General features: G+C 41.0%; 1 protein-coding gene across 1 annotated transcript in view; it reads right to left on the bottom strand.

The window, feature by feature from the left end:
* LOC309585307 (3'-5' RNA helicase YTHDC2-like) overlaps positions 1-9973 on the bottom strand; it is a 30354-nt gene extending 20381 nt beyond the window's left edge. The window contains exons 1-7 of the mRNA XM_082301967.1: positions 9785-9973; positions 9443-9533; positions 7734-7930; positions 5796-5995; positions 4965-5131; positions 2010-2112; positions 647-803 (exon numbers count right to left, since the gene is read on the bottom strand). Coding sequence (XP_082158093.1) covers positions 647-803; positions 2010-2112; positions 4965-5131; positions 5796-5995; positions 7734-7930; positions 9443-9533; positions 9785-9965 — 1096 coding nt within the window. The 5' untranslated portion in view covers positions 9966-9973. The remainder of the gene's footprint in view (positions 1-646; positions 804-2009; positions 2113-4964; positions 5132-5795; positions 5996-7733; positions 7931-9442; positions 9534-9784) is intronic.
* Positions 9974-14698: the final 4725 nt, after the last annotated feature.

Here is a 14698-nt window from a genome sequence, read left to right as displayed (position 1 = left end):
AATTGCCCAATATTAAAATCATGTGTAACTTTCAGATTCCTGCCCCCAACAAGCTGCAAGCCTTATTTTCCTAGGCAACAATTCAAAACTGAAAACCAGAAATGAACACTTTTATGTGTGAATAAGAAAAAATAACTTTCTTGTGAACATCCCCTAAAATTAACCCATGATTCATAGAGAAAATTCTACATGAAGCAAAGAATCATGTGATTGAAACATAAATCCCAATTTGCCTAGGACTGTATTTCTGAAATTAACAGATAGAGTTATCCAAGTTTTATCCAGCAACTAATAGCAATCTCTGAAGCCAGAATAAGAATCTACTGGAATATACCAATAGGTATCACACTCTTGTAAATCCCAGGGTCTGTGGCACTATGCAGACCAGCACTTTAAGAACCTTTTCCTCCTTCTTGGATTGAACATCCCTGCACTTACAGAACATCCACTGATAAAAACACCTCTCTCTGAGGCAGATGCAAATAGTTAAGAAACAACAAACATAAGTAAACAAAGAACAACCAGTGCTGTAACTGTCAGTGTATTTATCATGTGCCTTTATTCAGAATGGTTTGGTATAGTTAAGATCTGGGCAGGTATACTGAGATTTAAGAGTTCACTTAAATGTAGTCAAGAGTTTACTTACTGTGTATTACTGGGCAACATCCAAAATACCTAATAAAGAGATCTGCATCTAGAGCAGCACTAGAAATAATTAGTTTCAAATTAGCGTGGCTTTGCAGTACATCTCTCAGTTTTATTAGCAAGAAGTCACTGAACCTATCCCTCTCATGTACTTCATCCTGTAAGAAAGGAAAGAAAACCAAAAAGAAAAAGAACAGATAAACATCACAGATTCAAGATCGTAACTTTTCACAAATATGAATTTTCTAAAAACTAAAATATGTAATTTGGTGGTGCACTATAGAGGTATTAAAATGTTTAAGTTTAGCTTAAGAAGGATTTTTAAAAAAACTATCCAAAAGTAAAAAAAATACTTCAAAAAGTTTTATAAGGACATCAGAGACATAAAATGTCATAAAGACACTGTAATGCACAACCCACACAGACCTTAATTTCAGAGATCAAAATGAGTATCTGTAATTTCTCTAATTCTTGCACTTGAATCTCATTTTCAAGACAATGCCGCAAACTGCAAATCCTACAAATCTTATTTAAATAAAATCTCCCTTCACAACTGATGAGCATTAAAATAACCACATAATGAGAGAAAAAGATTTCTTAAATCCATTAAATCATGCACAAAGCTTATCATTAAGACATGAATGATTAAACATCTTTATCTATCTTCTGTTTAGTTTTATATTCTGAATGTATGAATCAAGAACTGAAACACGAGATTTGCAGGCTGAAGTCAAGAATGCACAAACTGTTCTTGAGCTTTTTTCCTCCTTGGTAAACAGACAGGCACCTAAAATGACCACGTTTTTTTCTGTTTTCAGCAGTGAAGAGCTTGCAGTAAACATTCTGGTTCCACTGATTTATCAAACGCCACAACAGGAAATCCACATAATCATACATGAAAACAAATAATTTGTTAGAAATTAGACTGCATTTTATCTTGAACACATTGTGAAAACAAAAGGGACTACAAACTTGGTACTGCAAAATCAAGTACATGAAAACAAGCAATTCTGACACACTCACATTGAACCATTTCTACGTAAGCCTTCCTAAGGCTTTTCTGTTGAGGAAATTCAGAAAAATTCAGACCTCTGCCCTCCACAATCACATCACAATTCCAAAATTAATTATTAGCAGGAACCTAAAATAAGATGCTTTTACAAGAAAAAAAAAAAACAAGAAACCCCAGAAAAATTTGCAAATTACAATAAAAAAAAAGAGTAACTCGTTAGAGTTAATTCAGATTCTAACTTAACAAAAACACCTTAAATGTTCATCAAATTAATACAGAAAACTAGGATCTCATCTTCCAATTAAGAAACAATATATACTGCTCCAACTCACACAAAATACAAGATCCTTACCACAATAACATGTGTCACAGTTGATAGGGTGCTGTCTCCTGCCATCAGCGTGCGAAGCAGTATGCCATTAGTGCAAAAGGTTACCAGTGTCTTTGGAGAAACCCTAGTGAACAGTTCACAAAGATGCTTCAGCTTTTTTCACCATTTAAATGCTGCCAGCTCTCCACTATTTACTGAAAATTAAAGATTGAACAGCTCCTCGCCAGAATTGGAATCACAGTTCTGTCACCAAAGAGCTCATGCATACTATTTGTTTATAAACTATGCCCGTCTCCTAGGAGTTCCTAAGAATTCTTAGTGCTAAGGCTCCAAAACTTCTGACAAGGGATTAATTAATAAGGTGAGATTCATTTTTTTCTAAATTAATAAGGAAGTGAAACAGAACTTTGAGAACCTCACCGTGTTGTATTAATTTACTGGAAAATTCAGTGTGGACTGCCTCGAAAAAACAGGTTTCAATTCTTCAGAACATCCTCAGATACAGCCTTTGTATTTGTCTACATGTGGAAGGCTGACCTTGGCTGAATGCCAGGCACCCACCCAGGCTGCTCTATCCCTCTCCCCCTCAGCTGGACAGGGGAGAAGTAACACAACAAAAGGCTCATGGGTCAAGGTACGGTCAGGTATGTCCCGACATATCACTTACCAGTTACTATCATCATGGGCAAAACCGACTTGACTTGTGCAATTTAATTTAGTGTACTACAAATTAAATCCAAGCAGGCTGATGAGAGACAGAATCAAATGTTACAGTGCCTTCCCCCACCCCACCCTTCTTAATTGGCTTAACTTCCAATTTTCTCTAATTCCTACCCCTCAGTGCACAGGGGGACAGGGAATGGGGGCTGTGGTCACTTCACCACATCCTGTCTCTGCTGCTCCTTCCTCCTCAGGTGGTGGATTTCTCACACTCTTCACAAATGGCTCCAGTGTAGGTCCCTCGCATGTGGTGCAGTCCTGCAGGAACAGACTGCTCCAGCACGGGACCCCCCACGGGTCCACAAGTCCCACCAGCAAAAATGCTCCAGTGAAAACTCCACTCTTCGTGGGGCAACAGTGAAAACTCCACTCTTCGTGGGGCAACAGGTCCTGTCAGGAGCCTGTTCCAGCACAGGCTTCCCACAGGGTCACAGCCTCCTTTGGGCAACCACCTGCTCTGGTATTGGGGTCCTCCACAGGCTGCAGGTGGATATGTGCTCCACTGTGGATGTCCATGGGCTGCAGGGGCACATCCTGCCTCACCACAATCTGCACCACAGGCTGCAGGGGAATCTCTGCTCTGGCTTCTGGAGCATCTCCTTCTTCCTCCTCTACACTGACCTTGGTGTTTGCAGAACTGTCCCGCTCACATATTCTCACTCCTCTCCTTGTACTGCTGCGCAGAATTTTTGTTCTTCTCAAATGTTATTCCAGAGTCATGCCCACTGTTGCCAATGGGCTCAGCCTCAGGTAGAGGCCGTTCTCTCTTACAGCCAGCTGGCAGAGGCTTTATCAGATATGTGGGAAGCCTCTTCTCACAAAAAACACCCCTCTCACTACCAAAACCTTGCCACACAAACCCAATACACTATACTTGACTGAATCACAAAGACATCAGCTGAACCTTTTCAAATGCTTTGACTTTTCAATAATTTAAAATTTTTTTAAAGTATCTACGACCTGTGGCAGTGCTAGCTGTGCAAGCAAAAACAGGAACTGCCTCTACTTCCTCCAACATTGCCAATTTAAGTACTAAAAACTTCTAGAAAAAATGTAGACTACTATACAAAGGAACACACACACGTGTGTGCATTTCTTTTCAAGTTTGGAATTTTTTCTGCATTTCAAAAATACTCTTACACATTGAATTCAAGGAATGCATACCAGATGGAAGTGCTTTACTTTTTTAATCTCTACTCCCCTCTCTTTTTCAGCAGCCTTCTAGAAATCACCACTACTGTCTAATGAACACTAAAAGATCGGTTTCTGTGTTACTACAAACATTTCCATTTAACACTTTTGCCAAAACAGAAACATTGCCATCTCTCCGTTTTGCACTTTCTCAAGCGAACTTTTTGATTCTTCTGCACTGCTTCCAGTAATTCTTCCATCTAACCTATATTTTTCCTTCATTCAGCATAATCCTTCCACACACGAATCATCCACCTTATCAGCAATTCATCTTTACTTGCTCTTTTAATCCATTAATAACCTTGTAACCTTTGGTATGCATATTAAAATTCTTTAACTTGGCTTTGATATTCAAGTGAATTCATTTTCATTAGAAATGTATTATCTTCACCCATATAAGCAACATAACCAGCCATATCTTTTGCCATCTTCTCAAGTGTATCCCAACTGCCACCCGTTCCTGAAAATCCCACTCTTTACACAATTCAAGGAGTTTAGAAACCACACACAATCTTCACACTTTCATCCATCCATGCTCTGCTTTAGGAACAAATTCCTCAGGTCATCTAGAATTCCTGCTTCTGCTTTAAACATAAAGCTGAAACAGAGTAAATTTAACCCAAAGTAGATTGTTAATGCTCAGCATCATCATTCACTTTCCAATTTTGTTGTTTTCCCTTCAATGCCCTATCAACTCTCACTATATAGATTTTGTTACAGCATGCTAGCCTTCCTACCTATTTTCAAAGCTTGCAGAAATTTTGGATTTACATGTATTTAAAGTAGAGAGGACAAGGATATCCACAGACATACTCCCTAGAAGAAATCAGGAGAAAGCACTTGCAGTTCAGTTCTACAGAACAACTCACTGCATGAAGCTGCAAAATACAGGAGAAAAAACGTCCTTTTCAACTCTTAAACATTCATTACCAAAAATAACACATCCTACCTATACGCACTGGTATTTTACTGGGCTGCATCCCAAATACACTGTAGTTTAAATATTCACATGACTAAAGACACTGACACCAGATCAACTGACTTTAAAAGAAATTTCATCAGTACCTGCTCTCTAAACGGATCTGATAACCAACCGTCTGGCCAATCTTTTCTCTTCTTTCTGCTGCCACTCTTTCAGCCACAGCAAGTGCTGCCAAACGTCTCGGCTGAGTGCAAAATATACGACAGGGAGTTCCATTTCTGTGACAGTCATCAAGAATAAACTGGGGGATCTGTAAAGAAGTGGTTTAAATTTACTTTTTCATTTGATAAACTCGTAATTTTTATCACAGTGAAACAATTTAACTGCACCTCACTATCACACAGGTTGCAAAATGACTCACAATAAGATTATCATTGCAAATGTACCTGAAGTGGCAAAAAAGGCCACAAAAATCAATTTCTGCTATAAAGTTTGATCTGTTTCAAACAAAACACAACAACAAAAACAAAACTAAAAAGTCCCGACTAACCAACTAACCAAAAAAAGTTGAAGCTTCTCTCTCCTGCTTCAAGGAAATCTATTAAAAAAACCCTTCAGCTAATCTTTGATTTTAACAAAATAATACTCTAGATACTAGGAGCAGAACTAGCTTTAGAAGGAAAAAGGGTATACAAAACTATAGTTACTTTCCCTTCAATATTCTATGATTATTTTAATGAAAAGCTGTTATCCATCAGAAAATTGTGCAGAACCATTTATGCTTTTAATATGTATCTGCTAACTTAGCATTGCAAAAGCAAAAAAATTAACTGAAACACAAGACTTTGAACCACATAGGAAAACAAAAGCCTTAAAACTAGAATAAAAAAATTCCTTATTACAGAAATATTACAGATTTAGCATCAGTTTGGTATAAATACTGTTATGTTTTTTATTTCATTAAAGAAACATACTTGAGTAGTTTTTCCTGATCCAGTCTCTCCTACAATCAAAACAACTTTATGGTCCTTTATTATTTTGACAATTTCTTCCTGTTTTTCAAAAACTGGTAGTGATTGTCTGAAGGAATCAAACTCTGATTCCCCTCTTTTCACAGGAACCTGGGGGATACCATCGCTAAGTCGTCCGCTTGTCTTGTTCACTTCTTTGTTTTCTGTGAAGAGAAGTCAATAAATTACAAAGGAAGGTCATTAAAGCACTGCTTAAAAATGTACTTAGAAATGAACACTCCTGATTTTATTAGCGTCCCTGTTGATCGAGCGAGAACCTATGACATACTTAAAAGTCATTTTCATGGTAACTGATCCTGTTATGGTGCTTGAAATAAATATAGTTCAAAGGATTTTTTACTTTCATTGAAATTTTCAACACAACTGAACTATTCCAGTGTATTGCTCGAGTCTAAAAAAAGGCATGAAGAGCTTAAAGAGAAATAGAAACTAAACCCAAGAAAAAAAGCCCGGGCACATTTTCTTGGCCTTTGTATCTGTTTCCACATTGCCATCTCAAGAGTCTGCCTACAAAAATCCACCATAAACATTTCCAAATTCACAAGCATGTTTTCCAACAAAAGGTCAGCTTTACTGTGATTCATATGCCTTCTTTCACATCCTAATTAGTCTTTTAAAACCTCATTTCAGTCAGTCAGACAAAACCTAATAGTCTTGTCCCTTAAACTTGTCTTAAGGTGTACTAACTGAAACACAATGTATCGAGAGTCCTGGAGTGTACCAGAAAGCAATGCATAAGTAGCTGAAAAACCTGAAGTCTTCTGTGGAGGCTACTTCAACATCAGTATTGTAAATGCTACTCTATAATTCCTCAATAATTATTTTCCAGAAGAATGAGAAGCTCACTCTAAACTCAATTTTAATGCAATTATATAGGCATAATGCAATTATTTAATGCAATTAACAGATTCACATATTAAACTACAAACACTGTTTTACCAAGACAAACACAGACTAAAAGACAAAAGGAGCTAAAGCCCATTGTGGAGAAGTCAAGAAAGATATTTTACACTATTCATTAATTTATACCCTACATCCCTAAGAAATTGCTTTTTTGGTACTTCTATTACAGTTACCCTCTGTTCACTAAACAATCCTATTAAACAAATGAAAACAACTGAAAAAGAAAACTAGCAAGGGAAGCACTTAAAGCACAAACATAATGATCAGAAATATCCATCAAAACAAGGCATCCTGCTATGTTTTCTGTTCACTACAGCCAGCTTTGTACGCAGAAATGCAAGAGAACTTCCACAGCCATAACTGTTAAAGCAACACCCACGTTAAAAGCATTGTTTAAAAAACCCATCTTATATCGGTTTGTCTTCCAGAGAACTTTACATACTCTATAAATCAAGACTTTTACGTAATATCCTTAGTTTACTTAATAGCTCTTAGAGACTGAATCTATTTTAGAAGATGACAAAACAAAATATGAGTTCCTTATTTTATCAAGAACATGGATTTCTAAAGGCACAACAGCCACTCTCATTTTCTCTTAAGGGTGTTCTTACACAGAGTGATGGTAACACTTGTCTCTTCAATCTTACCCCCCGGAACTTGCAGGAATCCACATTTCACAATTGTATTTAAAAAAAAATCTGGCTGAAATTGGCTCAAAGAATCAAAATTAACTTGGTACAAGGGAGACATTGCAATGTGGGTGACATGACTGCCTGAGCACCTCATGACACCGATTTTAAAAGACCCTACATTAACAATTAAGAGTCAAGAAAATTAATAGGTTTGATTGAAAAGAAGGGTGTCAGGACAGAAGAGGAGACAGAACATAGAGGGGTTTGTTTTGTAGCTGGGTTGTGGGTTGTTTTTTAGAGTCCTGTTGACTTTTCAAGTCCATATCACAAGACACACTGAACATACCAGATTGAACAGCATAGGCATTTCCTCGTTCTGTCTTGGGCAGAAGTTCTGTTCGTTCTTTATTTGTGACAGGAAAATTCCGAATTAAAGTATGAACAGCATGTTTTGTACCAGGAGTTAAGGCACAAGTCATTACTGCACGTTTTAGTTCTGATCCATCCTTTTTTCTTACAGTTAGGTATCGATTTGTTCCTTTTCTGGGAGAAAGAAAAAAAAAAAGGCATTTTAGGAATAAGCAAACTAGTTGCCTCTGTGTAACGGTCTTTGACAATAATTCTTTCAATTCAGCTTATTTTCAAATAAAATGTCATAACTGGAATCTTCCAAATAATGTCCTAAGTAGCATAATGCAACATTCACAACAGTCATCATCAAAAGCACCCACTTTTCATAGGGGGTAGTGCAGAACATGTCACTGAAGACATTGGATGACTGTACCCAGGTTATCACTGCATTCATCTCCCAAAATACAGCCAGCTCTACCAATCATCTTACCAATCAATACTGAGTTATGACACCAAACTGACTTCTAGACTAACTTGAAACTTTTAAAAGTTAAAAATCAACAAATCGGCAGAATAGACAAAAAAGCTCCCTGCTAGTAACACTCCAAACCTTAACAAAACCCAGTAAAATATATCAGATCTCAGGATGTTCATTATCAAAGATTTATTATGTAGAAATTGAGCCAAAACACTTAACCATAACACTGCACTACTTCTCAGACTGAACTCTGACACGAAAGTGACAAAGAATTGTTGTAAATATATTTGAAATGGAACGAACTTGTCCCTGGGCTACAACCGACATATCAACCCTTTCAAAATTACTTCTCAGGGTAAGAACAAAAGGTCACACTAAGAGCCCAGTGGCCTGTCCCTGGCAGGGATGGAAGACTGGTGCAGGAGCGCAGGTGCTGGCAGGGGCAGCCTCTGTGAGGAGAGTCACAGCCACCTCCAGCAGCCCCAGGCTCTGTCCTCTTTACATCCTCATTCCAAGTATTTATATACACTGTTGAGACGCCCTTGAACCTTGTTTTCTCCAGGCTGAACAGTCCTAGCACTCTGGCCCTTTCTGTACAGAGGAGATGCTCCATCCCCTTCATCGGTTTGTTGGTCCTCCACTGAACTTTCTCCAGTCTAGGTCTCTGTCCTCCTGGTGAGGACACCAGGAGGTGTTGCGTACAACTCCTGGTGTTGTATGTGTCCAGCACTGGACAGACACAACACTCCCAGTGCAGCCTAATCAGTGCTGAGTAGAGGCGAAGGATGATCTCCCTCTGCCTGCTGGCAACACTCGAACCCTCTCCTATGCTTCCCAACAGAAGCATTCTTTTGAACGTGCTACTCTAAGTTACACTTTAGCTGTCAATGTAGGAGATTCTATGCAAAACCTCTGAACACGCATTACTGCAATGAAAAAAGTAAAAACGACAGATCTTCATGAGGAGTCTTTTCTATGCACATGAAATTCACAAAACTGCATCGCAAACTAGCACGTCACAAGTTTTTTTACTCAGACATCAAGCAAAGCACAGAGATGCTTGTTCTCATATCTACTTTTTAAAGTTTCTTCTCTAGTACCATTCCTTGCAACAGCGCAGGATAAGCTAAAAAAGAAAATACAGGTCGTTTTAACACTGATAGTGAAATCCTATAAATTTGCACCAAAAAGAGAAAATAATACAGAAAAATGAGAGTCAAACTTACCCTTTACTTTTAGATATAAGTCCAAGAGAATGACAGAGCCGGTGAACAAACGCTCTTTCAGTTCTAGTGAAAGAAGATGGAAATTCCATTTCTGGAAAGATAATTTGAAAAATAAAATCCCCAGCGTAAAAACTCAACAGGCAGTACCCCTGACGTATGACCTCGATGCTGCGAGTTTATCAGTCCCCAAACCCACCCCGCTCGCCGTGCACACCGGGACTGGCGGCAGCGCGGTTCCCTCGCACCCGTACGGGACACGGCCCCCCAGGGGCGAGACGCTCCTGCCTGAAGAGCCCGCGGGCCCCGCTGCCCGGCCCTCCCCGCGCCGGCTGCCCCACGCACCCCTGTCTTCGCCATAGCGGAACCGCTCCAGAGCGAGGTTCACCGCGATCTCCACCTCCTCGTCCACGCGGATATCCCTCAGACCTCTGCCTCCTCGGCCGCGGCCCGGCGCGGGTGGGGCGCCCGAGCCCGCCGTGCCCCCGCCGGACTGCCGCGGCGGGACGTTCCTGGGCCGCGACATGGCTCCGCGGCACACCGGGGGCTCCGCGACAGGCGGGGGACAGCAGCAGCGGCCCCCGCGGCAGCAGCGCCGCCGACGCAGCAGAGGCGCCGGGCCGGCGCGGAGCCTTTGACGTCCGGCCCAGCTCCGGGCGGCAGCGGGCGGAGCTGACACCGGCGCTGCGGCTGCGGCAGGCGGAGCCGCCTGACAAGCGGAAGGAAGCGCCCCGGGTGTGTTTGTCCCCGGTAGAGTGTTACGGTGTGTGTCGGGGCCGTGGTGTTGCGCAATAGTGTCATAGTCGGCCGTGAGTGAAGAAGTAGCACTGATACCTGCCCGGTCACGAATCATGCTGTTTAATTGAGTGACGTTCAGTGTAGGTGGTAATATCATCGCAGTCTTCAGCCTTGTTTTGAATGTTTTACGGAGTCACCAAGATCTTCCTTCTCTTTCTCTCTTTTCCGTGTTTATTTCTCTCCTCTCTTGTTATGTCTTGGCAAAGTATGGCTATCATATTCTACCCCCTGCTTTGTACCAAAGTCTGTGGTGAGGACGGGAAGGTTGTTAGTTCTAAAAGTTGAGAGCTTGTTAGCCAACCCTTTTACAGTTATATGGTGGGCCAGTTGTTGGATTTTAGGTGACTATACAGTTAGAGGATAAAAGTCCCAGACAGGTGGACTGGTGTCTTTGTCCAAGTGAACAAATAATTTACAGCAAACATCATGTCCCCAGCGAAATGGATTGTGACATGGTCACATAGGGAAGTTTTCTTAACAATTTGGCAATCCAAATGGGACACTAGGCCATCATCTTCACAGCCCCCCTTCTTCAAACATCCAATTGCCGTGGAGTTCATGGGGAGCTTTGTGAGTTCACCTGAGAACTTTGAAGCAGGGAGGATCCAAAGGATGAATGTTAGAATTCCCAGAGTGTATTCAACATAAACTATAAGGGTCTCAAATTATTTTTAATAAAATTCTTAAATTATTTCAGACTTCCCATTGCTGCAAAATTATGTACATAGTTGGTGAAATTACTTCAGTGTGTTGAGTATCGGTGCACAGTCTGATCAGCAAAAGGCACATGTAAAGGGGTTTTTAGGGTCTCTCCCAGGTTTCACAGGGGACTGAGGTCACCTGTAAGGTGTGCAGGAGAGGTTGAGGCCCCTTGTAAGGCAGGGGGTGGGGTCCCTCATAAGGCATGCAGGGGGTTGAAGTTTAGGCTCAGCTGTTGAACGTGGGTCAGTCGGTCCTAAACACCAGAAAAAAGCTGTTCAGAACAGATGGATCGTGATCTCTGCTGCTCTTCACCAGCTGGAGTGGGGAGATGAATTCACATGCCCAAATCCAGAGTGGCAGAGACAGGTGTCGCGAGGCACCCAGTGTGGTGATGTAACCCATCCCAGAGAAGCCATCAGGAGCTCCAGGGAGAATTTCTACAGTACCCAGTGAGCTGTCACCAGCCTGTGGCCATCCAGGGGAAGGGAAAGTCCACGTCAGACAGCACCCATATCCACAGCAGGTCTCCAAGGTGAATTGTTCATCTCCAGCATTGCTCTGTGAACATTGACGAATGATTTGGGGGAATTAACTAAACTTGGCATAGGAAGAAAAGATTGGTAGGAGAGTTGTTAAGCATTTTGAAAGATTAAGTAGGAAATTACTTTAAAAACTGTGCTCTATCACGTGCAAGAAACAGTGTTTCAATGTCTGGTGATTCCTTCAACACACTTCAAGAGTTTATTTTGCAACTAGAAAATAGGCAATTGGTGCACAGATGGACCACACCTCCGGAAAGCGCACGCACTGAAGGAGTTATTCACTCTGCATTGCTGCTGTATGCACATAGAGTCTCTTCAAAGAGGGGGACCCATGGAGATCTGATAGAGGTACACTCAGCTTCAAACCATATGCTCTTTGTGACTATTTGAATTGATTGTTGTAGTGTAAATTTGAAATACTATGCCAAAGAGAAGGTTCTTCAGGAGTTATGCTGAAATGCTACGTTATTTTTTGTATGTGTATGACTAGTACTTGCTTGTAATGGTGGTAATTCTGTGTATATCTAAAAACAATGGTTATAAACCCACATTTTTCTACATGTACATTTATTTTAGGTAAGAGGATGGTAAACATGTAAATAATATTTGAAGACTTCCTCCAGAATAGGGAAAACTGTTGCAGTTGTTTGGTAAGATTTGCTATTCATAAACAATGGACATTTTCAGTGGCCTGCTTTACTGCCATTGTTATAAGTGGTTTGGTCCCCGTTATCAATAATATTAATGAGCTAATTGGCTGAGTTGGTGGACTGTTTTGGGTTGGGGGTTCAGGTGTAGTTGGTTGTTAACGGAACTTCAATGTTGGAAATTGATTTGTATTTGGAGTAGCACTTATGTATCACTATTGGATGGTGCATGGGACCGGTCAGTAGGTTGGAGTATCTGGAAAGTTCTGAGGGGAACATTACATCATTGCTTACTGCACCGGAGAGGACACAGACTGGACTGTAAGACCAAACAATGAGATTGCCTGGTGGCCAAATGATTGGTCAAGAACGCACCTCTAAAAGAGCCAGTGACAGCAAGGATCAGAATCCGGATCAGACCAATCCGGAGCAGGCCAAAAGACTATATAAACTGTTCCGGTGCCGGGAACCGGGTCCTGCTTTGCTGCCGTGCTTGTCAGAGGAGCACCCAGCGTTGCGCACGCGCTGCTTCATCTGCCTCGTCATTCTGGGTTCTTGAGCTACTCTCAGTTCCTGTTCTCAGTCACTGTTAATAAAACCAATTAAAATGAGCAACATTGTCAGCCTGTTTCTGACAGCATGGTCACAGGAGCAGAAAATCTTTTTAGAATTCAAAAAAATGTTTTATCTACTAACTTGGGGAATACTGTTGCATTTTTGTTCCAGGAGGACAATATGCAAAGAGTACTGCCTGAGCAAGAAGCTGTCTCTGTTGCCTATTGTTTTGTATTGCTCCTGTGGTGAAAAAAGAAAGGAAAAGCTGCTGTTTAAAAAAAATAGTGTATGAGAAAATGTTTTTACCTTTAGGAGGTAGGCTAGGCCTCTTGAATCTGCAGAGACTTTTGCACTTAATGCATGGCAATTAAGATACGAAATTACTGGAATCAGATCTTGTACAAACAGTTCATGTAGGTGATTTGTCATTAGCAAATTGTGGTGAGAAAGAGGTTGTATACTAGACTGTGTTGCCCTAGCAGAAAGGGAACAGAGTGCATCTCCGCCCACATTTCAGCTGTGTCAAAAGGAAAGTTAAATATTTAGGCTGTATTTTGGGGAAGGGGCAATAAATGATAATGAAGAGGGGCCGTAATTAAGCTCCCATGTCTGATCACAAAAAGTAGGCATGAGGTTTTCTCAGAGCTGGGGGATTTGAGAGCCACAGATTCCTAGGTTACGAGGATTGACTAAGTCTTTTACTGAGACAACTGAGAACGTAGAAACAGATAATGGCTAGTGGAGAGGTAATGCAGAAATTAGGACCTCATGAGAGATGGATTGCAACTAGATACAGTTGCAGCAGGAGTGCCAGCCTGTATTAACTCAGTGGCAGCAGCAGGAGGAACCCAGAGTTGTAACACCACAACAGATACATAGATATAACTTACAAAAGATCTTAACACCTTTATTGCAAAAACCTAATAGCACTACCTGATGATGGAGAAGAACATCACCAGTGTGAGCAAGCGATGCACATTTAGAGTAAAGCACAGACTGATTTAACTGATGTTCCCTCATATAACCCAGATCTAGCTCTATTTGCAGATGGCCCATCCCACTCCCTGCAAGGGCAGCAACAGACTGGCTGTGCTGTGGTGAGCTGCAGACAGGAAACAGAAGCAGAACCACTGCCAGCAAGGATGAGCACACAAGTAGCAGAACTAGTAGCTTTGATGCATGCAGCACATACGGAAAGAGGGAAATCTGTGAACATCTGTACAGATTCTTGGTATGCTTTTGGGATATGTCACGCAACAGGGGTGTTACGGGAAAAACATGGATTTTGACATCACCTGGCATAATGTACTGTTGTGGCTCTGATGGCTGACCAGAGAAAATGCCAAATTTGATAGACCCTAAGACAGTGTATGAGAAGGACTGCTCCACAGAAGAAGAGATATAATGGGATAAAATGAAAGGCAACTAAAAATGATGATGGGATGTGGACAATTGGGGGAATACCAATTCTGACAAAGAATATTTAGTAACTGTGGCTAGATGGTTTCATGCTAAATCCCATGGAGGGACACAGGCAATAGTTATCCAAGTACAAAAAAACATGGCCAGCTCCAGGAATTTATGCCACCACAAAAAAGAATCACGAATGGCTGCCCAACTTGAAATGAGTTTTCAAGTAGCAGACTGAGCTCACAGTTAGGAGGGTGACCATGGACTGATTTCCCTTTTCAGGGACATTTCTGCAAAGAGACCCTGCGGACATGCCACCCATGTCTAGGTGGTAGAAGACCAGCTGTCAGGCTTTCCAACAAGAAAGACTTCTTCAGGAGGAATAATAAAAGCCTTCATAAAGAAATCAGTACTCATTTTATAGCAAATACAATACCAAAATTTTCCAGGTAGAAACTTTCCACAACAGTTTTGAGTATTAGAAAGCAGGCCTTCTTTATTGCAGCACACTAGTCACTCAGAGGATCCTTCCTCTAATTAATTGCCCTGTCAGGTAAATAGAGTTTTTATCATACACACTGATTTACATATTTGTTAGCTATCCC

The sequence above is a fragment of the Coloeus monedula genome, assembly GCF_965178545.1.
Source record: "Coloeus monedula genome assembly, chromosome: Z".
Lineage (NCBI taxonomy): Eukaryota > Metazoa > Chordata > Aves > Passeriformes > Corvidae > Coloeus > Coloeus monedula.
The sequence above is the reverse complement of the archived record's forward strand: the minus strand, read 5'-3'. Positions and strand labels throughout refer to the sequence as shown.